We start from the raw sequence: 27453 nt of genomic DNA on the forward strand, positions 1-27453 counted from the left end.
TTTAAATATGATGAATTTTTTATTTTAATAATTATAATTGTAAATCACAGCCGTTTAAAATCAGAAAAACTGATAAAACTAATAGACAAGTAGTTTTAATCTACCCGCCTTCCATTTAATAATGATTTATTTGAAAGATTTAAGTCACTTTTTGCAGTGTTTTTTTAATTTTTTTCACATTTTTTTCTGTCCAACGTTCATGAATGTATTTCTCACTTTTTAGTATAAATTTTCACCGCCAGTCGTCGCCAGAGCAAAAATCTCTAAACCTCCCTCTCTGAGTGACTAGTTGAAGAGGGGGTTGAGGCGCCACCGCCGCTTTTGTTCCTACCGCCGGTTTGCTGCTGCTTCTGGTCAATATGACTCTGAATTTTGGCCATGATATACTCGGATGACTTGACCGACACGGGAATGCGGCGGAGGTCCGGAATTTGAACCTGCTGCTGCAGATGTTCCTGCGCAGGGGCATGCTCTGGCACATGCGCGGCTGGCGGCCCATTTGGGGGCGGCCTACGGAGACGTGTCCGCGTGGAAAATCCGCTAACATGGCTGCCCAACTGATCCTGCGACGAGGCAGTCATCAAAACCGGTTTTTGTTGCAGGCTGTTGAAGCGCTGCGGCGAAAACTGAATGAGGTTGACTGAATTGTGCTCCGGAAGTGTTGTCAAGCTGCTGTTGACAAACTGTTGTTGCAACAGCATTGTTTGATGCTGTTGGGAGGTTGTTGGCAATAGCGGGCGGCTGTCGCTGAACCTGCTGGAAGATTGTCGGCTGCGGTCGGACATAATCTTGCTGCCGTCCTCCTCGCTGAAGTCTGATAAATTATGCATGTCATTGTTGGTGTCAGTATCACTGTTGCCACTGCCCTGTTGTTGTTGTTGTTGTTGTTGCTGCGCTTGTTGTGGCTGTGCTTGTTGTTGTCCTTGTTGATGACTCTGCACTAGCTGATGCTGCTGATGGTGGTTTTGTACTAGTAGATCCGGCTGGAATCGGCCCAGCGGCCGTTTGGGGTCAATCTCCCAGTAAACGTGTCCGTGCGGGGAGACGGCGCGGAAAACAACCTCAGACGGAGGAAGCATTTCGGTTTCTGTCTCGACATCACCGCCGGCGGCTGAATCTGACCGCACGCTTGAGTCAGTTGTGCCGCCATTGCTGCCACGATGATGACAAGGTCCCGGATGGCCTCCAAGACAATTTTTCTTCTTTTTCAAAGTATTTGTCAGTTGGCTGAGCTGTGGGCTCATGCCGCCAATCACCGCCGAGCCGTTGCTGCTTATAACCGAGGCAGCGGTGGAAGTTGGCGCTTGTTGGGGCATTGCAACTTGATAAATATGATTTGAGGCGCCGTTACCGCCGTTTAGGATATCCTCTTTGCTGGCGCTCATACCGTTACCGCCGCCTTTAAGCATCATCCTGTTGATATTATCCACTAAACTTGTGCTATAGGGGTTTAACGTAATATGGGTGCCTGGTAGCGGGTAGAAGACACCGTTACGCCCGTTCACAGGCAGAGTGGCGGCGTTACTACCCATGGGTTCGAATCCCTCGTACTGGCTGCTGTTTGAGTAGCTGGTCACTGGGGTTAAGGTGCCGTTGTTCAGGATATACTGAGATACCTAAAAAAAAGAAAATTGTAAATTAATCACTTTAAATGACAAGTTCATAAAAATTGTCTTTATGTTAAAATAAATTTACACAGTATATTACTTTCTTTATTCCTCTACCCTTTCATTTAAGACCCTTTATCTAGAAGTCCTAATTATAAATACTAACTTACCCTTGCTTGATCAGGGAGGGCAGAGCCTAATCCTGGCGGTCCAGTGACTCCAGTCTTCTGCAGGTGGTGCAGCTGTTGGTTGTTGTGGTCCACCCCCTGGAAAAAGCTCTGGCTCTTGTCCAGTTTCATAGTCTTCTTTTCTTTAGAGTTACACAACGCTTTCTTCACATGTCCACGCCACTAAAAATAAAGATTTTATTAGATACACAAAATTAACCCTTTTATAGATTACAAATAGTTGTTGAAACGTTTGAACACTCAACTTAATAAACCAACCAATCAAATTTCAGTAAAAGTCCCAAAAGTTGTTAAGCTAACGAACAAGAAAACGTTAATATAAAACTTTGGGGACTAGTGTAATAAACAGAATTGTCCCCTCTCTCTTTGGTAAATATGACATTAAGAAACTTTATTTAAATTCCATCAACCAAGGCCTGTATTTAATTAACTGCATATTGATAAATGCTTAGCTAAGTTATAAGGCCAGCTGTGCCTTTAGAGGACTAAATAAATATTTATAGTGCATCCTCTTCTATATATAGATAGGATAGGGATATATAATATCATATACAAGGTAAATTAATTTCATAAACAGCGCAGCAATTACAAGCTAACAAATTTGAAGATATATAAGGTTTAATAATGTTTCAATGCTTTGGCAGGTATTATCAGTAAATCACTTAATATGATATTTTCATTGTCCCAATCCCTAAATATAGGCTTTGAATGCATTTCAGGGATAAGGGTATATGTAATTAACTACCAAAAAATAGCTTAAAACCTGCCATGGATCTATACAAAGCTTCAAAATAGAAGACCTTAGTTGCTTTATGATTGGTTTAAATCTGTAAATGTTTTATAATTATTTAATTTTGTCATTATCCCTCCCTAAACCCTGAAAATGAAAGTTATCTGAGGGACAGAAAGAAAATAATCAAATTAACCCAGAAAATATACACAGGCTCACTTTACTAAATTGTATTAACTGTTGCTATGTCAGGCGAATGACAAAAATAACAAGATTACAGCGTTGCCATGAAGATTAAATACCAAAAGACAAAGGTAGTGCAATAAAAGTGTTAAGAATTAAAGAATTAAGCAAAATTGTCAGTCATTTTACAAAGTAGTTGTACATTTTAGTAAAGATACTCTATAATCATCCTTTTACACAAGGTTAAGCTTTTCTGATATACTATAAAAGTTTTGGTTTTCCAAGATAATTTTATTAAGATTTTAGCTTCAGATAAGTTTATATCATTTATTACAGTTTTGCAACGTTTATTTTTAGAAAACTTTAATAATATACTATAATTTTCTACTATCTATTAGCTAGGTATCTAAGTGCAGTTTTAATGCCAAAAAAACTGCCCAAAAAGACAACTATTTATAACAACATATTGTCTGGTTATGTAATCTAAAAGGTATTGTATACAAAAAGTTTAATATTATTGTTTTTATCGACTTTTCGTAACAAAGCCTTTTGGTTTTTCTGACTTTTTTTAAGGACAAAGCTACTCTTTAATCAGTTTATGTTAGTAGGTATGTTCGTCACAGTAAGATAACAATTGTCATTCAACAGACCACATAAACATACACACACACTCACACACCCACACACACAGATTTAAATTTTACAATATTTTACTACTTAACTTTTACATTTACAGACAATGCAATAAGATTAAATTTCTCTAATAATTACAATATATAAAAGTTTATTGTTATTTTTTAATACAAAAATGTTGCTTTTGAACAAAATTATTCTTGTTTCTTAATTGTATTGTATATCTTTAATAGGAGCTAAGAAATAAGATTTCCTATTTGTTGTGCTTAACTAATAAAAAGTTACACACTTTTGGGGACAGAGATAATTGTTAGGAAAAATAAATATTAGATCACAAGGATCTTATTGGATAAGACAGTAGTTAATAAGTTGATGATGATAAACATAATTACCCCTTCTGTGTATCAAAATTATTGTTTAGATATCACTAATTTACACCAACCAATCAATATTTAATATAGATAGATACCCAAAGTTTTTATGCAAACGAATGAGTTAATAAAACTTTGGGTACCAGACAATAAAGCTAATTGTCTGTCAGACTGTTTGTCTCTGTCCTGTAAAGTTTCAGACAGATAGACAAGACATACATTCTCTTGGTTGGTAACTTTTTACCCCAGTGGCAACACATAAAAGAAATAATTGGCGTGCACAGACTTTGGGTGGGGTAAAGAGGTTCCATATACCCCCTTTTTAAAAAAAAATGATTAAATAAGCAAGAACTCTAATAAAACAGCATAAAACCTGCCCTGAAGTCGAACTGTTTCTTAATTTTACTGGACTCAGATTCAAATTCTTTTTTGTTACTTATTAAGTTTAATATCTATTACAATCATTTACCCCCCCCCCCCCCCCCCCAATTATTGCTAAGTACGCCCTTAATGGTTTTTGGGGGATCAACTTTATTTTGTTGTAAAGGATAAGAGAGAGAATATAGCTCAGAGACACAGGGAATGGAAGAAAAAAATAATAGTTCCCAAATTTAGAAAATACAAAGTCATGCCTCTTAATAAATGAAACATGAATAAATGGCGGATATTTTTTGAGGGAATAATAATTTATCCTCCCATGACCTCTCCCTGAATCCCTGAAGGAAATCCTTTTCTTTATCAGAGAAAACTGAAAGTGCCTCACTAATGCGAGAGAGAGAGAATAAATAAAAGTGGTGCTTCAATTTTGAAAAAAAATAAAATTAGCTAAGTTATTGTTTTTTTAAATTTCTATTGCTTTTTGAAATTTTGATAAGCTGTTTTTCATTGCTAAACTAAATGAATAAAACCTATTTATGGTTTATATTTTTTTTAATTTTTGTCATTTTTTAAAAAATTGAGGACGCCCCTTAAATTATCTATAAAAGCAAAACACTCTATTTTCTTTATTTTTATAAAACAAAAAGATTTTTTTCAATGGGAAACAATCAAAAGTAATGACAAAAAGAAGTGTACAAAGAAATAATCAATTTTCAGATAAAAAGAAGCCAAAAAAAGATATCTTTGTAAATGAGGCTATTAGTTTTATATCCGGAGAAATGCTTATTATTGTACAATATCCTATTAACCTTACAAGTTTTAAAGTAAACAAAATCGAAGCACAAAGAAATCATAGATGGACATATGGACAAAGTGTGTCATAGAACAGATTTTCAGTGGTCATAAAAAAGAGAGAATAGGCGACTATTAAATAGTATAAAATCACAAAACCTTTCCAAATAATAAATGTTTTTGTCTTTCGTATGACCGACAAACTAACGGACCAAGTAAATAATTAGGTTTGTGCTCTTTTGTAAAAATCAGCAGTATTGTCTTAAATAGCAGCCGAGAAAATCACCATAGCGGAGGGACTGAAGGCCAAACAAAGTGAATTATAGAGAATCTTCTCTACGAATAAGAAAAAAGCCAACATACCTTCATAGCCAGAACAATGAGTATGAGCAGGACCCCAACAGCAACAGACGCGGCAATGATCTCCACGTGGAAGTCAGGTAGTTGTACCACAGTCGTCACAGGATCCTCCTCCATCAGCAGGGCATAACTGGTCAACTGGTGGCATTCACACACAGTTCGAGTTCTAACAAAAAAGGAATAAATTTAAAACTGTATTTTTTTTATTCGAAATTACCACTTTTATAGATTATAATGAGTGGTTAATACGTTTGGACACTCAACTAAATGAACCAACCAATCAAAATTTATTAAAGTCCCCAAAGGTGTTAAACCAAGGAATAAGAAAGCGTCATCATAAAACTTTGGGGACTGGTGTAACAAATAGCCGATTGTCCGCTCTAGCTGTGATTTTACAGAATTTTAAATTTCATTTTTTGAGAAAATAATATGCATACCTGTTATAAGTAACAACCCTGCAGGCGCCATCCGTCCAATCTCCGGCATCCCTATCCCAAGCCATGCAGACTGGCCGGCCCATCCCCTCACTCCTCGTATGGACCAGGGTAACAAGCACAGGCTGGTGCAGGGCGGCGCCGCGCCCATCCGCCAGCGTTGCGCTCACAATACGGCTGTTCAACACCTTGCCGAACCGGGGCGGGAAGTAATCAGCGACTATCGTCTCCAGCTGTTTGTATGAGAAGAATATGATCTTGACTAGCCCGGCGGGGCGCGTGTTGCGCGCCCGCGCGTAATGCTGGCGCAGTGTGGCCCCAGGGATGAAGATTGTGTCCTCTATCTGGCCGAATGGTTCCTCATAATTGTGGATGGGGAGCAGGGTTCCGTTCCTCACAAATCTTGTGTCCAAGATTGAAATTGACATCACTGAAAATTAAAAAAATCATTATTAAGACGAAATATATCATTTTTACAGCTGTATCATACATAGATAGCACGAGCGAAAACTGCGCATTAAACTACAAAATTACCTAGAATTGAGGTTGTAATAAAAAATAAAAACTGCTTAAAATTGTTGAGAAAAATGACATGTTACATTTTAGTTGCAATGATACAGGGATTGTACAATAGAAGATAAATTATTATTTCTCCAAGACACAAGTCACGATGTTCTTTGTTTGTGGTGCTCGAAATAATTTAAGGGAAAGATAAATTATCTTTCATGGCCATATCCCGGTATCCATGTATTTTTTATTTGATTTATGTTGTGAGTGCTTAATGGTTAATGTTTTATAGCTTCCTCTAGTTTTCATTCACTATATTTCACTTTTTATCTCCTTTTTATATTATTTTTTTCTCTCTTTCTTAGCATAGAGATAAACTTTTGCTTAGGCGAACCAGTGTCAAAAACCTTCTAAATTTATTCTACTATTCTATTTTCAGCCAAGTTCATAATGACAAAGCAGGGATTGGAGGGATATGGTATTGAAGAAATAATAAAACTATAAATAATTGATATATTATTACTTGGATGTTGCATCAGTTTTTCATGTACTCTGATAAAGTAATACTCTCTGCTGGCTAAAATAACGATACCCATCATCGACCCCATTTACCCATACCTTCCCCCCCCATACTGGATGAACAAACTGACCAATAACTAAGGTCTATATTAACAAACTAAATTGACGACAAATTTTCCCCTGTAAATATATCCAAGTATATGCTATATCCATACTATAAACATTATCTCATTCAATTATGAAAGGCATGTTTTAATTTTCTGCAGTTGCCCTTTCCCTACCTCCCTGGATGACAGCAAATTTGAATACAAATGGTAAGCTGTTTGGAAGTGGGAATTGTTAGGCAAGAAAAATTTTTACTTTTCTGCCTAAATAAACTTAGTTCTAGGGAATTAGGGTTGTTCCAGATTTTAAGCCTACATCCAATTTTCTAACAAAAATTTTTAGGTTTTAAACTCACTTTGGGTGAAGATTTATAAATCTTTTATTGCTACGTCTTGTATATTTTAATGTATAAATAAAAATCAAATTTTTTCTAGTACAAAATAAGGTTTTTGATAAATACTTTTTTATTGTAAATTTTTAAAACAACCCTAGTTTATGTTTTCATTAGTGATGGGAATCCGAATCCGGAATCCGAATCCGGAATCCGGAATCCGCCCAATTTTCGGCCAATTTTGGAATCCGAATCCGGATCCGGAATCCGTTTTTTATAGCGGATTCCGGATTCTAAATTGGTAGGCTAAAATTACCGTCTTTTTTCTTACAACTCCCTCTGATAGAAGGCAAAGATAAAAAAAAATTTCTACATAACAAATTTTAATAATTACTAATGTGATGTAAATGTTTTAGTTATGCTGGAAGTCAACACTTTAAACAAATCAAGGCTTCAACCAAGTAACATAGTGATAAATTAACGAAAAAAGCTATCCCTCTGTGACGGACGGCCTTTTAAAATACTGCTAGAATCCGGAATCCGAATCCGGAATCCGTCAAAAATAAGAATCCGGAATCCGCAAGAATCCGTCACTTTTTTTGACGGATTCCTTCAGAATCCGGAATCCGAATCCGGCCCAAAAATTCGACGGATTCCCATCCCTAGTTTTCATACTATTATGCAAAATAAGTGTTTTTTCATAACTGAAAAAATAAAATTATCTAAAATTTAGAAAATCTCCTTAAAAATATTGAAAAAATCCTCGAAAAGTAATTGTAAGCGTTTTTAATAGATTTTGTTAATACTCTTTGTTGTTCTTATATTAACACTAATAATACCACTGAGTTCAATCTAAGAGTCTGTAACACAAAATCTCTAAAACAGCAAATTTATCTGTATTGTGCGAATGGTTTTAGCTTGAAAGTCAAACCTTTTATTCTCTTTCCCTCCCAAGTAGAATTCAAATTTATTGACAGGGGAAAACAAAAGCAATGTTCTTGAGCAGGGTAGCCAAATTTGATAGTTCAAAATCCCCAAAATGGTAAATTAATCTTCTTTCATAGCATTTCTATATATCCTAATTTTACTTTAAAGGATCTATTTTGGGAACATTAAATTTAATTATCTGCCATCGACCTTGCCTTACATTCTGACAACATAATTTTTCGTCAAAATGAGGAAATTTACTTTAGAATTCGGCAGCCATGGCCAGAAAAGGAATATTTATATTTAAATGGCCTGATATTTTTACTTTTATGCCATTTAAGACTTTATAAATTTGCATAAAGCCATAGTCGAGCTATTGTGTACCACGTTGTTTATGTACATTATTTTTACATTATTGTGTATATTTGTTGTTCCTCTGTTAGACTTGGAATCATTTTGTTGACATAATTTATATCGACTACATTACATTTGTCGAATTAATGACTAACTTTAAGCATGGCTTCTTAATGTATAATATTATTTAATTTTTGTATGTCGCTATAATAATAACACAAAAGACTAACAGGGGATGTGTACAATTGTAATAACTTGTGTATTCTCAAAAAGTAGGTCGAAACAACAAAAGGAATACTAAATAGCAAGAAAAAGCAGAAAAGAAAATTAAAGAAAGATAATTAGAAGAGAAAAAGAAAGAAAAATCAACTTACATATATTATAGGATGATTCCATAAGTACTTGGGGTTGACTAGTGACATCAGCAAAGATTAGGGCATTGTCCTCCATCCCCTGCAGGACACCAGCGGCTATCTTCATCCTCTGCCCCTCATCCAAGTCAGTCCAGGCCTCCAGGTTGCGCGGATCCAACAGGTTGGAGCCAGAGCGGACAATGTTTAATAAGATCTCTTGAACCGTGGCCTCTTTACGGTACATGGTGTCCTTTTGTTGTTGCAACAAATATTGGATGCGGTTGGCGACCGTTTTCATAACAGCAGCGGCGGAATCAATATCGCCGCCGTATAACTTTTTGCTCCCGGTTAAATGTGCAAGGGATGAGGCGATAACGGTTTCAGGGTCGGACTGGCGGAGTTTAACTTCTAGGTTGGTTATGGCGGCTGATTTGCAGTCGCTCATGTCGGGTTGGGCGGTGTCCCATTGGGCGGCACCGCCGTACAGCTCAAGAGGACCGGAAGGACGGCGGGCGCAAGACCAACGGGCCAGGCCGGTGGCACCATTAGGACAAGGTTGGACCTCCATGGAACCCCGTTTAGTATACTTCCAAACAAGGTTTCTGGCCTTTGTCGACGGACAATAGTCGGTTAATAATCCCGGCGGGACATTTACGTCACTGTCTTTCAGTGGCGGCATCCATAGTTCCTCATTGATCACAGTATTTTCTTGTTCAACCGCCGCGGCGGTTGATGGTTCATTGATGGATATTTTTTGTGCGACCACCGATGTTATCCTAGTGGTAGGAATTGTTGACGGCTCTTGAGTGGTTGTTGTCGTAGTTTCTGTTGTTGTAGTCGTTGAAATCGGCGTCGTTATAGGAATCCTTCTCGGCGTGGATGTAGTAGTTGCGACAAGAATGGGAATGCGGGAATTCGCTCCGCCAGAAATACTTCTACTGCCGCCGCTGTTGACATTAATAGGTTGAGCGGAAAGTTTCAAATTACTGGCAACCCCCTGCTGCAGCCAACCCTCGCTAGAATTATGCTCGTACCAGTCGGCTGGATTGTTGGTCCCGCTCCCAGAGCCGACACACTGGTAGTGGATCTCCAGGTACTTGCGGGTGCCTGGACAGCTGTCGTCAAACAGCTGGCTGCTCACTGGAACTGTGCAGCTGTTTAAATTGTCACATCTGAAAATAATAAGAAATTGTTAGCAATTTTATCTATAAAGACAGACAGACTGACATGATTAAAAAGCAGCTTCACTGCTAAAAACACAAATATTACCAAAATTAAATTACTGATATTACCAGTCCCGCGATAATAAATGCTTTTTCATTAAAAATTTAGAACGTCTATATCAAATATTTATAATAGACGTATTTTAGAATAATCAATAAGCTTTTTTAGTATTAAAACTGAACTTTAACATTTATTTTAATCTTTAGAATATGCAAAAGCCTTTTATGGCACTCTAAAATGGCAAAAATTTACACATATTTAACCAAAAACCGGTCTATGAATAGTCTAAACTCATAACTCTGCTAATATTTGATATAGTTAGTACTGTGGAAGAAAAACATCATTTATTATTAATCCACCAAAGAGTCTTTTTCAATGAATAAACACTAAAGTTTAGAAAATTAGGGTTTGAATCCCATAGAACTATTCAAACATATTTCTATTAATTATTAGCCCAAATAGAAAATGAAGCACGTAACCTTTTGGAAGAAAAACAATCCTATTAATAAAACCGCCTAAATTTTTAACTTTCAAGTAAAGTGTGGTGTTATTGAACAAGTTTGAAACTTGGTGTCAGAAAAACAGAGGGGAAACTTTGTTAAATAAATGGTAAAAATAATTCAACTTAAATGTTCTCTTAAAATAACAAGGATGACAACATTCATAAGTCGGAATATTAGATTAAATTAAAGATTTTTTGCTTCAATATTACTAAATTAAAAAAAAATTGATACTATTTATACAGAAGCTTTGCTTAAAATTCTGTGTAAAAAACAATATCTAATTTTAAGTTTAAAAGATGTATATTCAATATTGTAGTGTCATCAAAAAATTTAAAAATGATGTATCTTTTAAAAGAAAAAAAATGTGGGTCATATTTATTTAAAATAATGTGTATTTGAGCAATTAAGATCTCAAAAACAACAAAATAAACTTGTGAAACAGTCTAATGCATTTAAATTGAAAATGTTGGTATATTTTATTGTTTCGCTACTTATACGAACAAAATTATTCTTGCCTTTCAAAATATACTATCTAAAATGCCTTTATTTTGTTATTTGTATGGTAAAAATGAAAATTGATAGAGATAGATGTAGAAAATTTGACATAAATTTATCCCATATATCATAAGTGTTTGTTCGCATTTATTGTCAAAAATTTTAAAGGCAAAAAAAGTAATATTACGTATAAAAGCGATATTTAGGCGTCAATAAATTTTCTTTAGGTGTGCCTTCCCTGAAACCCATGGAAAAAAACTTTTTACTGTAATAAAATGAAACTTTAATATGATTTTATTGACAGAATAATTTCGTTGTTAAACTTTTTTTGACAAAAAATACTCTTTTTGTTATTAAACAAGGATGACAATATCAATACTCAATAGGAAGTACATTCTTGAGATTTTTTGCAACAGAGGTTATCAACAAGAAAAGATTTTTTTTATTATTAAAATTTATAAAAAAAACTATCCCTTTTTCGTGAGTTAAATAAGAAATAGGTATAAAGTTAATATAAAGCTAATTATGACTTTATATTAATGGTTAAGGAAGTTATTTAAAAATTAAGTTTTTATCTATGACCTTAGCTTAAATAGGTTAATTAGAACATATAAGAACAGTAATTATCCAATAGACTTATGATTAATAGATGTAAATGTCCCTTTTTTCCTTTTTTATCTACATATTTAGGCTACAAAGACAGAATTGCGTAATTTTTAGATAAAGGGTAAGATTTTTAAAACTTTATTTTCATTTATTTTATTATTATCTGAAGAAATTCTATTCTAATTTTAACTCTATTGTTCAATTAAGTAAAGAATTATTACCCAAAACTTTATTAAAGTTAATTTAATAATTATCAACCCAAATTTTGGGGGTATCTTTGTAAATCATTTTCAAAAACCTCCTTTTTGAGATCTCAATCCATCCTTTTTGAGGCTTTTATAGGGATCTTGGCCAAATTCAAATTGACCTTTATTATATGCCATAAAAAGTATTTAAACCTGTTCTTTTAAAGAACATAAATAAGGATTAGCTAGAACAATCATTAGAACAGGACAGAATAGTTATTCATTGCATCGTATTATAGACATCTTTCAGCGGATATTAAAATATAAACTGGTATTAGTTGTATGATTTTTATTTTAGTATTCATCGAAAATTGTCTATTATACTATAAGTATAAAATACATAATTTTTCAATATGGCTGTTCTAATCCAGTGGATATCAATCGGTTTCGAAGTCTTTTGCATTTGGCTTATACCCGTCTTTGGTTTCGTTTTAAAGACAATAAAAGTGAAAATTGTAAAATTAGGGAATAAGACCGCAGGGGGAAAAGAGTTAAAATTAGACTGAGCACAAACATTATATGCTTAATTTTTTTCATAAAAAAAGTTTTTAAAAACGGTAGAAAATTGTAAAATGTTGCATTCATACATGATTCCTATATAGATTAAATTTATAACTAAATATACTATTTCACTTCTACGCGTTTTTAGCGGTCTACAATTTATATTTCTATTGTTTTAGTGTGTGTAAAAAGAAAGAAGAGAGAGAAAAGGCTTTTTGGGTGAAGGATAGCCAGCTAATAGATACCCAGATACATAGATAGATAGATAAAAGCGTCTGGTAGCAATAAAACGTTTTTAATTTGAGTTTATTTAATGTTACTTAAATGTGGTAGCAGTCACGGATGTGAAGCGTCCATGAAAAACCGCCAAAAATGCTGTTTTTAGAGTGCCTTAAATTATCATTCTTTGACAAAAAGGCAATTTTGACGTTTTGGTAAAATATATTAGTTATAATCTTAAGAGGTAGATAGGTGATAAGTTCTCAAATATTGTAAATAAGTATACATCAATAAGACGTCAGTATTGAAGAAACATAAAAGTACATTTGTTTTGTGACCATAGCAATCTTTTTAGGTCCTAACACAGTCTAAAAATGAACAAAAAATAACTTAATGATAACAAAAAGAAGGTTTTTTTTTAATATATATGAAGTTTGTTTTTTAAATATCGTAAAAATCCAATTAAATTCTCTTTTATAATACCAATAAAAGTTGGCTTTATAGTGGGGGGGACAAAATTATTTTTAATTCTAACTTTTATTGTTTAAATTAGACTAAATATCTAAAATTTTAAACTTTTTTTTTAATTTAGATAATTGTTCTGTTTTAAATGAAATGTAGAAAAAAACAAATTAAATATGAAAATTAATTTTCCCCCATTTTTGATGCTTTTTTAATGGTAGGTTAGGTGATGTATCTAATGGTCCAAAAAGATGGTGTATGGTTACTATTTGGGGGATTTTTAGGGGGTTGGGGGAGCTTTTTTTTGTTACATATTGGAGCTATCATCATATAAAAATGACAACAGTTGGCAAATGAAAACATAAAAAGGGGGCAAAACAAGGATGAAAACATCCAAAAGAGACCAAATTAGTCTTATTATATAAGTTTTTCTTCAATACTTGTATTTGAAATTTAGTCTTTGGTAGTTAACAATTAATGAGAGTTTAAGGATATTTAACTAATTTAACGCCTTGAATAAAACATTGTTTCATTTTTATAGACTGACAGACTGTTAAATTATGAAGTAGATTCGTTCCTAAAATGGATGTTGTAAAAAGAAGGGGGGTGTGGGGCTTTTTCTGGCACACATACAAAAAAAATGACAAAATTTGTTGAAAAAACTCCCCATATTTCCCCTAATGGTTCTTTTAAAGGATTTTTAAAGCTAGCCGCTCTTTTTATATACATCATATATACCCCTGTTAAACCAAGAGGAATTTCGTTGACATATTTGTTAAATTGAATTTAATAAAAATGCCAAAAACGGACTTATTTTCGACTTAATTTTTATACTAAATGAACCAGTAACCTATGTCGATATAATAAAAGCAGCAAAAGTTCAACATGGGTTAATATAAATACAAGTAAGCTAAACATGTATAATGTATGTTTTTATATAAATTTTATTCTTTTTATTTGGTTGGTGTATAATTTATCATGCCCTTTCGGGGTTGACAGCCTAAATAAATTTTTACTTGTGAGTGTTTCCAGAAGCAAAGCTGCTCTATAATTTGTATAAGACGTCTGTACGTCCATTTAAGGCATTAAAATTAGAAAAATAAGCTGTTTAAACAGACATCTTTGGATACCTTGCTAATAAAATCTTGATATAAGTTATGGATGTTGTCATCCTTGTTTTTTCAACTAGGTTATTTATCTTTAGACATTTAAAAAAGGATTTTATTTATTTTCTTCTTTTAAATCTTTCTTTAGTAAAGGGTGTTTCTCTTATGTCATGTGTGTAATTTTTTTCAATAGAAATTTTAATCTTTTTACTTATGCTTTTTGGAGGTTACATTTTTCTGCTTTTTATTTAGGTATTAGAGTCATTTCTAATGCTTATGTACAATGCTTTAAAAGGCATAAGGGATAGAAAAGTAGATAAATAGATAGACGAAAAAAAGAAAATTACAATCAAAAGAGAGGATAATTTTTAGGGGAAGATTTATTTATCTATCATTGCCCTACCCCTGCTATCCCTGCCTACTTGACTAATGTGGGTATTATAAAGATTGGTTGGCCTGAAGGGCAGGCCCGCAAGGCACCAGTATCACAGCTGTTAATAAAGGTAGTCAACTTATCTTTTTTGGCTATAATGGAAATTATATTTTTTTAAATATTAATCAAAAAACTAAAAAAGTCTTTTTAAATAAGTAGATTAATTTGCCTTCCAAATACCCTAACATAAACTACCTCTATAAAACAACAGTTTAAAATGACCACCGTATTATAAAACTTTGATATCAAGTAGACTTAGGCTTACACTAATGTGTTGTGATTGTCTGTGTGTCTGTTTGTTTGTCTGTGTGTCTGTATGTTTGTCTGTAAGTATCAAGTATATTTGTATGTGTGTATGTGAAAGCGAGATCATTGTTGTATATTTGTATAAAAGCAAATCTAAAACAGCATTGTTAAAAAAGACAGCCTTACTTACAAATCGTGGCTTTAAATATCTTTTTACATACAGAACTTTTAAAAAGTATTTTTTTATACCATGCATTTTGGATTTTTGGATATAGTTTAATTCATTAAAGTAAATATATAACTAATTTAGACCTTACCAATTATAGAATAGCTATACTGCTTAGAATATATTTTTGTCAACCCCATTTCAGCTGTCAAGCCAGAAAAAGCAAAACCAGAGCAAAAAAGGACTTGTAATCCAAAAACTAAATGTCATTATCTAATAAGCGTTAAAAAGTAGAATAGAGTTTTAGAAATATTGCTTACTGTTGTATAATAAAATCGACGAAAATATCAGAATGTCGACAGTAAAATACATCAACGTTTTACAGGAAGATCTTTTTTGTGTGAATTCTAGTCCCTGTGGCGAGTTCTAATCCCTTGAAGGTTTACAATAGCAAATCTGTTCTGGCCAAAAAATGTATTAAGACGCCTTTTCAAGATAAGTCATATATACTTAGACCAAAAAATGTTCATAAAAAATTACGAAATTTTATTGTAAAAGGCAATTTCTTTCAAATTATAAAGACTGTTTTGCTAAAATAGAATAGTACCTATATTGTATAAACAAAATAATATAACTCCAAACCAATTTTTTACAACCCCCCCCCCTGTCAACCCCTCATTGATCAAATCAAAAAAGTTGGTGTGCCAAAAAATCTTGAATAAATGGGTAGTCGCCAAAAGGTCCTCTAATTATAGTTATAGTATAGTTTTATTATTGTTTTAAATCTTTGTATATTCTGTTTTTTTTTTTTTTTGAAAAAATGTACATGAAATATGCATAAAATTGAGTAGAAATATTGACATTATTTTACAATTTAAAAATCATGTCATTGTTTTTGCCTATTCCAAAAAATGACATAAATTTTAGTGTTAAAAAGCAATTAAAATTTAGAGTACGGAAAAATTGTTTTTATGGGGTGCGGGTTTGGAGAGGGGGTGGGGGGAGATCACCCATAATGAATATGTGTAAAAAAGATAGATAAAAATAGACAGATAGATAATATAGATAAAATTAGAGATGAGATAGAAATAGAGAAAGAGTGAGAAAAAGTTATAGATTCTCAATAAAATGATGAATATTTAAAAGATCCCCCCCTCAAGAATTTTCATTGCCCAATGCATTTTTCGCGGGGAGGGAGGGGTATCCCCCCAAAAAAATTAAAAACCACAATTAATTTTTTTTGGAATAATTTAAAAATGAACTTAATAAATCTTTATTTTTGATATTCTACAATTTATTTATCAGAATACTAATTTCTATCACTGATAAAAGTGCATAATATAAGTTAAGGTTATATTGCAATCAAAATTTCTAATTTGCTTCGCTTCACCCCTTGTTGCAAATTACCCTCTTAGTTCCCCTTACGTATTTACACTTGCTAATACCTAACCCTTTGACTAAATTAAAGTTCCTAGCATTCCGATTTTGCATAAGTTGTAATTTTTATAATTTGTTACAGTTTAATAATCATATTTTATCGAATTATGGTGGTTTCTTTTATTATTAGCCAAGATATTCACCAAATCTTTATAATATACAAAATATTTAGCAATATTTTGTTTTAAGTATAATTTTATACTTGTTATTATTTATAGATTTAATAATTTACAGTCTATTTTATTGCTAAATTTCTTAAAGTAAGCAAAAGTTTTAAATACCTTTCTTTTGATTAATAGATTTACGTGTAAAATTCATTTTTAAATTTTCTATCTTTCCATCTATATTTGGTAAAATCTATCTATGTATGTATGTCGCTAATAGACAAGCAACTTTATGGGCATGTCAAAATTAAGTGTGGCCTGATTTTTTGTCCAAAATGTCCCCGAAAAAATGCAAAAAAAAATCCACAATTTTATGAATGCAAAAAATCCACAAAATCTTTCAAAAATCATGAAAAATGCAATAACTTTTAAAGTAAATAATGAATTCTTTAGGTAATTCTTTTATATTAAAGACAAATTAGCAATTTTTGGGTATATTTTTAGTTTCTAAAACGTATGAACACCATTATACTAACAACAAACAAGGCATGATAAGTGACACTGTGTTGAAAAGGGTTCAATTATTTGCATGCTCTGGGCTCAAGAGTATTTTCAAAAGGCTTGAAAAGTCCCCAAAGTCTTATTTTAGCGTTTTTTTATTCGTTGGTTCAACAACTTTGAGGACTTTCAGTTAATTTTGATTGGTTGGTTCATTAAGTTGAGAGTTCAAACGTTTTACCCACTGATTGTAATCTACAGAAGGGATAGTTTTGTGTAAAATAATTGGAGATATACATCAATTTATCGGCTATTGTCCTATCCCTTTATATCCCAGATTTTTCACCCTTAAAGTATAAAATCCTGTCCTTTAAGTGAAGTAAAGCATTAAAAATTTTGAGAGAAAAACTAGGCACAACAAATTTTTACAATGGCAATTTTTTTCTGCCCAAATTAGCATCATTTAAAAGATGTCATACGACAATTTGTTGCCTGAAAAGTAGAGCAGCAACAAGGGGGTGAAGTTAAAAATTTTGACAATAAAAAAGTAATAAATTTAAATAAGACCAAGATATAAATTACCCCCCAAAAATAATACAATAAGAGTGAGAGAGGGACCATTTCAAGTAAATCTTGCCAGGGGCGTATTTTGTGTTTCAACTACTCTTAGTGTCATCAGGAGAGTGGGACTTGACCCCCCCCCCTTAAATCATGAAATTAACCCTTCTCCCCATTCCCCCTCACCTAAAGAAAACCACTAACCTAGTATTTACCTTTCCCAAGCTTTTAGTGTTCATACAATACACATAATATTAAGAATAATTGACTTTTTAGTACACCCCCACCCCAAAAAAATCTCCTCTTTGGCAAAATAATTTTAAGAAAGAAAAAAAACACTTTTTGAGATATTGATGATCACCAATAGATTTTTGCTATTTTGTTATGAATATCTCAGCCATTATTTGAGGTAACACCCTCTGGCAAATGACCCACTCCTGTATTATCCCTATAATTTAACCCAATTTAGCCCATGGACTTTTCAAATCCACCCCCCCCCCTAAATTCTCATCCCATCTCTCAGATAACAAACAGGGATCATAAGGGATAAGACAATTGACAATACATTGATGTATATCCCCGATGATGATAAACTAAATTACCCCTTCTGTAGATTAGAACTGTTGATTTGAAACTTTTGGAAACAAGAATCAACCAATTAATAATAATAAAAGTATCCATAGTTTTTAAGCTTTTAAAATATTGGGCACCAGTATAATTACAATGTCTAATGCCCCCTCCCTCCCTGCAGATATCACCACTTTATAGATTCACCTGAACAAACGATTTTTTTTGTAGATTTTTAAAAAGACAGCTTCATAAAAGATTTCATAAGAGTCATTTTCAGAAATAAAATCACTATCTTAAATAAAAAAGTCATGGAAAAAATCTAAAGACAGCTTTTATTAAAGTAATTGAAATAGCGAAAAAATCCCCAAAAATCTTTGGGCCAAAACATTTTATTTCTCTTTGTTCTTAAATGAAAATCAAAATTTCTATAAATTGAATAGATAAGAATTTTAATCTTCATTGTAATGGGATAATTTTATAAGCTTTTTAAATAGAATTAATTTTAATTTAATATTTTTGATAATAAATAAGTCAAAAGGCAAAAATATTTATATGTATTCTCTGTGAAGCTTCTTTATAATTTGTCAATGGTCGTACGTTCGTCAGACAGAAAACCTTTAATGACTTTAATTGCCTTGTTCATTAACGAATTTCTTTATTTTCTTTTATTTAATGTTTTTAACTCCTTTATTTTTAAAATAAATTATTCCTAATTTAAAACGTAATAACTCATTTTGGCATTAAACATATTTTTAAAGAAATGTTCTAAAAATATAGAAAAATATTCATTTTAGCAAAAATTGTAGAAAGAGAGAAAGAAAGGAGATAAAATTAAATGTAAGAATGAAAAATAAAAGTTAAGGCAAGAATCTGTTAAATTTCAAAACATAATCCCCCATCATAATAAGCTAAAACAAACAAACTGCTGTTTTGTGAGGCATGTGAAGTCTATTTTGAGAACTATTGGAATCAAATTACAAGCATATTAACTAACTCACTCGCACCCCCCATCTGGGTATCGTCACTTTTTGGGAGGAGGGGCTACAAATTTGCAAAAAAATGTCAATGTGGTTTTTCTTCATTATTTTTGATGATAAAAGGAGAAAATTAATAAAATAAACTGTAGAACATAATAAATAAAGTTTAAGTAAGTAGTATCTAAAGACATCTAGCTATTTTTAAAGTTCTTTGGTCTTTCTAGTTCTACTGTTTTAATTTTGTAGCACCATTTTAACACCAGACCCCCACACTTACACACACATACACACACACACACACACACACACACACACACACACACACACATGAACTATTTGAACTTTGAATACTTAGCGTGGAATATTATGGTGTTATTTGACCCTTAAGATCTCTGGTGTGCCTCATGTGCACCCCCCTGCTGGGAATCAAACACTGCTCCCACGGGGCCATAATAATTCCCCGACACGGGGAAAGGTCATATGAAAATAATTTTTGCTTCCCCTTTTATACTTAAACCCAAGTTCTCATAGTTTAGTACCCCCCAAGAAAATAGTTATAAACCTTCCTAAGACCTATGAGAAGCTACCCTGTTAAGGAGAACCCGATCGGTTCAGCGGTTAGCGAGATCCTTCTGTACAAACACACAGACACACAAACATCCTGTTACTTTATTATAAGGATAATTTACAATTTTTGTTCTAATTAGGTTTTATTAGAATTTTCCATTTTGTATGTGGATAGAAAGATAGAAAGCCAGATAGAAAGATAGAAAGCCAGATAGAAAGATAGCCAGACGTATAAAACAATTCCCAAGGGTCGGGTCCCGGCTATAATTTCAATTAAACACAGAATAAATTATGTTTCTTAGTATAATTAACTTTATCATGTTAATTATTTGCTTAATTATTCAATTAATGATGTATTTTATGAGAAATAAAAATAAAAGATATAGTGTAGAATATTATATATAGGCAGCTATAAAGTTGGATATACAGAAAGAAAAATGGATAGAAAGATAGAAAGTTAGATAGACAGATAGCCAATAGTTTTACGACCAGTAGACAGACACTTAACCTGACCACCTATTTTTTTTCCAATACACCTAATTTGATGTCTTCAAGATAGAAAATAACAGCTAAATTTCAGCTTAAGCAAACCTGCCACCCCACTGTCACACTATTGTTACTTTAAGACCCCCAAAACTGCCACAAAATAGCCACTTTTAATTATATAGTGTAACATCATAAACTGTATATATGCCAAGAAGCCTTTTTAGTTCTTAACAAAAGCTGGGTCTAATATATAGCTTCAAAAAGTTGACAAACCCAACAAAAGAAAGTTTGTACAAAAAAATCATGTTAGACTTTAGTGTTATCATTGCATCGTTGTTATAAATTGAATAATTATAAGAATAGCGTTAAATAAAGTTCTTAGTAATGCCCAATTACATACAAAATGTCGACAATAAAGTAAGTCAACACAATATTAAATGTTCAACACGGAATATTATTAAAGAAATAGTCTAATCACCAAATGTTTTGTTTGTTGTGCAAATAAGATCTTAGTAACGGCTAAGAAACCCAATTTTTAGGGACACTATCCTATACGTGAAAATAATGAAAAAAAAACTTACTTTTTCTTAAGAATTTGACTAGTATTTAGTGACATGCAGTTGACGCTCCAATGCGTCTGTCCATCCTCGTTACACAGGGCTATAGAAAATCTGAAAGAAAGAAAAAAGAGTAACGCATGCTGTAATAGTTATTAATGCTTTGTATTAACCTAGCTTATCAAATGGGAGGAGAAAATGCCTCAAGAATTTTCTTTTTAAAGATTTACCACCCTTTGATTGTAGGACCTTTATGTGAAAATACCAGCTATTGGTAATAATGAGTTACAACTGTTTAAAGGCATTAACCATTATATAGCAGCTATAGAAATTATTTTTACGATTTCTGTTACTTTTCAGTTTCCAAAATCTTTCTTTTAAGTACTATTTATTAAGAACTAAAATAGTATGAAATTAATACTGAACAAAAAATAAACTTTTACATAAATATATTTATTATATATTTATGCAATATTTAAGCAATGTTGACGTTAGAAATAATACAAAGGCTTCGCTATAGGATTAAAACATTATGTAAAAATTGTAAATTTATAAAATTAACAATGACAATTTTGTTCAATAACCAGCTAATTGTAAATTGACACAGGAATCTAAAGGGATAAGATAATAGCCAGTAATTGATGTACATCCACAATGATGATACATAAAATTACATCCTTTGTAGATTACAAATAGTGGTTGAAACATTTGGACACTCATCAAAATTCAATAAAAGTTCCTAATGTTGTTAAGCCAACGAATAAGAAACTGTTATTATAAATATTTGGGGACTAGTGTAATTAACAGCCTAATATCCCTTCCCTGCGAATACCATAGTTATAAAATAGCTACGCTATTTCAAAAAGAGATTTAATGACTGTACCTGCCATAATTAGCTCTGACAATCTGGATGACCTGTGACCGTTCACACTGGACGTGCAGCCTCTCTCCCTCGCAGGTGTAGCCCGTCCGTATGTTCGACACGGCATACTCACCTATGGATAAATATATTCTTGTTATTTTAGAAAAATTTCATTAGAGATAGATAGATCATTTGAAAGATACAATTGAAAAACAATAAATAGATTAATGCATGTATAATTACTGGGATCTTACACTAGATTCTCATGTTCTATAATAAAGTGAACTCTGTAGCAGCGGGCTAAAATAACGATCCCCCCATCCCCCTCATTTACACCATCCTCTTTCCTCCTACTGTATAAACGGTCCGACCAATAAATGCGGAGGAAAATTGCAACCTAAATTAATAGATTATAATTAAAACTAGTTTAATAAGAGCATTATGATATATGACAGCCTTATTTGAATATTATATAAGTAAATAGATAGATATATGGATAGATAAATGGATATTGACAACCTGATTTAAATAATTACATAGATAGATAGATAATTACAGGCTAAGGGCCACTACTGTCCGTCTGTACGTCCGTCGCGATAGAAGACAGAAAACCCCCGCAGGGTTTGATTTGTTCGCCCATCGATCATGTGAGATTTGACAATGAAAATTGCTTATTGGGGTTTGTTTTGTTTATTCGGAAGGGTTTATTAATATGACGTCTTACAATGTACACAATTTTATAAAAAAAATAGCAAAAAAAAAATCATTTATGTTTTAAATAGCTAATAAACTCATTTAAAAACAAACAACAATTTAATAATTTCTTATATTTAAAGCATAAGATTATGCAGTAATCGTTATAAACAAAGAAAAATAATAGCAATATAAATAGGAATTATTGAATTTTAAGCACATTATTAAATATCTGGGAATCATTTCTACAGCCTTTAGCTTTACATTCATAAAAGACGACCATATATCAATTTGCTATTGTGTCTTTGCTAAATTAACAATCTGCTGAATTATTCGGACACCTAATAATAATAATAATAATATGCCTAAAGCAGTGAAGGTAGTGAGGCAGAGATTAACGTCATTTGGAGTGTTTATAACATAAACAAACCCATCCTATATAATCCAGCATTTAGTTTGTTTGTTTCTCAGAAAAGGAATAATATTGGGAGATTAATTTGAATCTTTCCTCAAATTACACTGGTACCCAAAGTTTTATATTATACTTTTCTTACTTGTTGCTTAGAATCTTTGAATAATTTTTGAAAACAGTTTGTAAAATTTTGTTTATCATCATTGGGGATATTATACCTTAACCTTCTTGAATGGGGTTATGTGATAAAAATATAAAATTATATAATATTTTATATAAAAAAATAACTGTTTATATAAAGCTAGTAAACGCCAACAACTTCTAAAAACAAAGGGGACTAACCCTCTGATATAACCTATTGTTCTTTCAATCAACAGTCAAACAACGTTTTGTTTGCTATTAGAGTTATAATTAACTTTATAATTGATACTTAAAAGCTTTGGAACGGCATATAAAAGCAAGCTATCCAAAAATCACTCTTACCCCCCTCTCAAAAAAAACATTGTTTTACAGCAAAATTGCGCAATTTGTTGAAAGCCTGTTTTCCCCCTATGATTAGTCTAGAACTTGTTGGTCTATCTGTTTGTTGTGAGTATGTCTGTTGTCCATCTCAGTATGGTTATATATGTCGTCTAAAGCCCATATATGTCAATTAAAAAGCTAGATTTAAAATAAAGTTAGGCTCAAAAAAATAACAGCACTGTAAAAAAAAACATTTAAAATTTAATTTAAAATTTGAAGCAAGTCTGCAACTTTTCTGCCATCCAAAATTAACTCTAATATTTCTCTAATTGTAACAATTACAGCATACTTTTAATGATCTTTAATTAAACAATACATGTTGTCTAAATAGTTATCATTTTAATCAAGTAAATCTCAAAACTTTTTATCAATTTTTTAAGAGTGCGCCTATTATTTTTCTCTTTTTTACCAAAACAAAAAATCAAAAGGCTATAATCAAAAACCATTTTCTTAACGGTTTAATACCAACTTGAAAAAGATTTCTCTTTTCATAGATTTTTTTCATTGTTTAAAATTTTAAAGGAAGCAGTTTGCTATTGTTTACCAAAAATTTAAGATTTTGATATCAAAATCGGCTTTTTTGATAAAAGACAATATTATTTTATCATTATTTTAGAAAGCTAAGCTTTTCGCATATGTATAATGTCCGCATTGAGTAGTTGTTCAATTGAATTTAATGTTTGAAAGACGATTCCTAAAACAAAAGGGTATAATAATGCAAGAATCATCCTAATTGTTTTAAAAGTTGAGGAGTTTAGTATGATTAAAGATGAATGTTTAAAGCTATTTTTATATTTATTATTTATCATTTATTGTTTATTGCATTTCTTAATATTTATAAATCATTTTCTGTCAATGTTTTGTGACAAATTTGTCTGCTATGTTAATTATATTTCTATATCAGAACAAGGATGATATAAATAAAAATAACGGAGCAAAGTAATATTAGGGTTATTTTGTTTGTCTATTAAGATCTTGCCAACCACTAAACAGATTAAGTTCTCCATTTTAGGGAAGCTTTACATAGGTCTATAATTGGTTGTAGTCTTGGGATAGTTTTAGGCTATTTTTCTTAAACCTCCATAAAACCCACTTGGAATATAAATCCTCTGGAAGCTAGGGGTGCAGCCGCTACTAAATTATAGAGAAGATACTCAAAAACCAACATTTTTGTGTGGTGACTCAAAACCAACAAAACAAGAAATAGAGAAAAGTATTTTTAAAAATAAATAATTAATCAGAAATTTTTTTTTGAACAAGATATTACCCAGTATCAAAATTTTAGTATTTCAATCGTTATCTATCCTGAATTACTAAAATCCTAGCGACTACGACCCTAGTATTTAGGGGCTCTGTATTGGAAAAGGGTAAGGATTGAGAGAAAAAAAGGCCTAAAACCATCCAAACGGATTAAATCTATAATTAAATTGCTTAAACCCAGTCCAGGACCTATGAAAAGCTTCCATAAAAAAGAACTCAATCAAATCAGTATTTATTGAAATCATAAGTTTTAGACAAAAAAATTTACTAGGATATTCCTGAAAACCAGCCCATATCCATTAACAAATCTCTAAAATTGGCCTACATATCTCTTTAAAAGGTTTTGGTTATATTTCGGAATGTCAAGCATTTTTCTTATCTCTCACACACTCCTTAAAAACTGATACAGGGATACATCAATTGAAGATTAATTGGTCTTCTTCCTATTAAAAGAATCATGATTTTGTCTTTGTCTATAAATTGAGGGAAGCATGGAGATATGATTACTTTATCTTATTTAGTATTTCCTTTAGTTATCAGATTTGTTGGGCTTACATCTCGATATTTTCGAGCTATCGACGGACTTTTTTCACATATTAAAATTTGGGGAAAATCAATTTATTCCCCATTGTACTATCCCTGTTTCCCTGCTCCATATCTCGTATTCTTATTTCCGGATTTTTTGGGGGGCTTTTTGGGTTTGGTTTATTTATGCCACATATATTCATAATTCAAATAAATATGTTTCTTCTATCCAGTTAAACTTTTGTGCTGTACTTAAATCAACATAAGACTGTTGATATAATTCCATTATTAGAATAGCATTACAAAAAGTTTCAATTGAAGAAATATAGTGATTTTATGTGCTATCTTAGTTTAGAAATAATTCCAAAAAATAGCAACAAAAATAGAACTTTGAACTCTCATTTGATTTACAAATTGTTTTTTTAGTTCCATCGAATTAGTGAAGAATAGTTATATATTGCATCGTATTATAGACACCTTTCCTTGGATAGTAAAATAAAGAAATATAAGATTAAACAGCAAAACTGAATTATATTATATATGAATATATTATGAATTTTATTTAAATATTCGTGGAAAATTGTCAGTAATACGATGCTTTACATGATCTTTCAGTATGGCTGAGGACCGGTTATAATCCAGTGGATATTAATCGGTTTCGACGCCGTACTGGAAAATAATATTACATATTAATAGAAAATTTACATGATTGTATATACTCCCATTTGAAAACCAACCCTATCTATCATTTCTGAGGAGGGGTGTTTTTTTTACGCGGGGGGAGATGGTGGGTTTTAAATCCCCCATTTGATTTAAATTTGAATAGAAATACAGTTCTGATAACTTTTTGTTAACACATATTTAAAAATATGTAGCAGACAGGCATTTAGGAATTATTAATAAGACTAGAATTCTGCACTATAGTAAGCTTGATTAAAAGCAGATTAAGCTCAAAATAAAATGTTTACTAATTTGAAATAAAATGTCTCTTAAACCATTTTTTCTTTCAAAGGGTATTAATTTTTAAATTTATTTCACTACTTAACATAAAATATTATCTATTTTTTACAAAAAAATACGTGAAAACATCAAGTAAATGAGTAAAAATAAAACTATGAAAAATCACGAAACCTCAAATTTTCTTATCTTACAAAATATAATATAAAATTTACTATAATTAAACATCTATGAAAAGGCTGTACCGATTTGGTTATACTTTATATGTAAGCTTTATACGTGTCTTGGGTTGGTTTTAGGCTATTATTTAATGAGGTTAGATTGCGCAACTTGATGCTAGGGGCAAAGTCATTGAGATAACCTTTATGAACATAAAAAATAAATAAAAGAATCATATGAAAGTACATGGTTTGAAGCATTAAATAAATAATAAAAATGAATAAACAGACAGACAGACATATAATAGATATATGTAGATAGATAGAATTTAACTAAATTTTTAGTCATTCAAAATTTGCAAAACAAGTAAATTTAAATTTTTTAATATTTTAAACGCCGGTTCCCAAAATAAAATGTATAACAGCTCAAATAAAAGCAACTTTAGACTGTAAATTTAATGAAATTGTATGATCTTTAATATTTGTAAAAGCATATAACTATGTTGAAAGGCATGTAAAAGAAGAAATACATGCAAACTTTTAAAGTTGAAACACTATGAAAATTTGACGGATTTTTTTTTGCAAAATTTGATATTAATTTTTAATTTTGAAAGCATAGTCTATTATTTAAAACTAACGGCTGTGCCTCTAGCATTTAAGGGCTGACAAATAAGTCTAAAACCGTCCTAAGACTTAAATCTATCAATAAAATAGCCCAAAACCCTCCCTGGGCATAATTGAAAAGTTTTATTGCTAAACAATCACTAACTAGTAAAACAAAAAGACATTGCTTTTTAGAAAATTTGTATAATGGTCCTATTATCCTATAGTATCATTTGAATCGTGTAAAATTATTAGAATAGTAACTTCATATTTATTTAATCTATAATATTAAAATTACTTTAATCTATTCATTTCTGTTTTTAAAAATCTATAAAAACTCAAAAATATATTAAATTAGAAAAAAATAGGCCTGATCTATCTATTACAGGCCGAGATAATGCTATAACTTACCTTCATGTGAATTAATTTGTGTAGCAAAGGAGACTATAAAAGTTAAACACAGGTAAAAATGGAATAAATCCATTTTTAATATTTTATTTTTTAAAATAACTTTCAACTTTAATAACTTTTAAATTTCATTTTAGCTAATTCACTGCTTTAAAAAGCATTAATATTTGTTGATAATAAATATTTTATCTTCTAAAAATCACTGTTTGTTTGTTGTTTTAATCATGTTTTTTGTTTAATTCACTTTTTCAAAACCATTTTGAAAAATTTTGCAAAATTTTAGTGTATAGCTTCGCTCACTATCATGTATATTTCAATACT

General features: G+C 31.5%; 1 protein-coding gene across 1 annotated transcript; it reads right to left on the bottom strand.

Moving 5' to 3' along the window:
• LOC145314621 (latrophilin Cirl-like) lies at positions 1-27453 on the bottom strand. The gene is made up of 8 exons (XM_080154613.1): positions 27136-27453; positions 21616-21727; positions 20757-20846; positions 8794-9944; positions 5680-6106; positions 5246-5408; positions 1778-1957; positions 1-1616 (listed from the first exon to the last, which is right to left on the bottom strand). Exons 1-8 carry the CDS (start codon positions 27206-27208, stop codon positions 264-266), a joined length of 3549 nt encoding a protein of 1182 aa, XP_080010739.1. The 5' UTR covers positions 27209-27453; the 3' UTR covers positions 1-263.

The sequence above is a fragment of the Acartia tonsa genome, chromosome 3, assembly GCF_053477335.1.
Source record: "Acartia tonsa isolate MP-2025a chromosome 3, ASM5347733v1, whole genome shotgun sequence".
Taxonomy (NCBI): domain Eukaryota; kingdom Metazoa; phylum Arthropoda; class Copepoda; order Calanoida; family Acartiidae; genus Acartia; species Acartia tonsa.

What these genes read in the sequence shown, in the direction of transcription:
- LOC145314621 (XM_080154613.1), bottom strand. Translation starts at nt 27,208, where the DNA reads ATGGATTTATTCCATTTTTACCTGTGTTTAACTTTTATAGTCTCCTTT. An exon ending in TCATTGTTCTGGCTATGAAG is followed by an intron (nt 1,958 to 5,245) that starts GTATGTTGGCTT and finishes CTTTATTTTTAG; the next exon opens with TGGCGTGGACATGTGAAGAA. An exon ending in CCCTCCCTGATCAAGCAAGG is followed by an intron (nt 1,617 to 1,777) that starts GTAAGTTAGTAT and finishes TCTTTTTTTTAG; the next exon opens with GTATCTCAGTATATCCTGAA.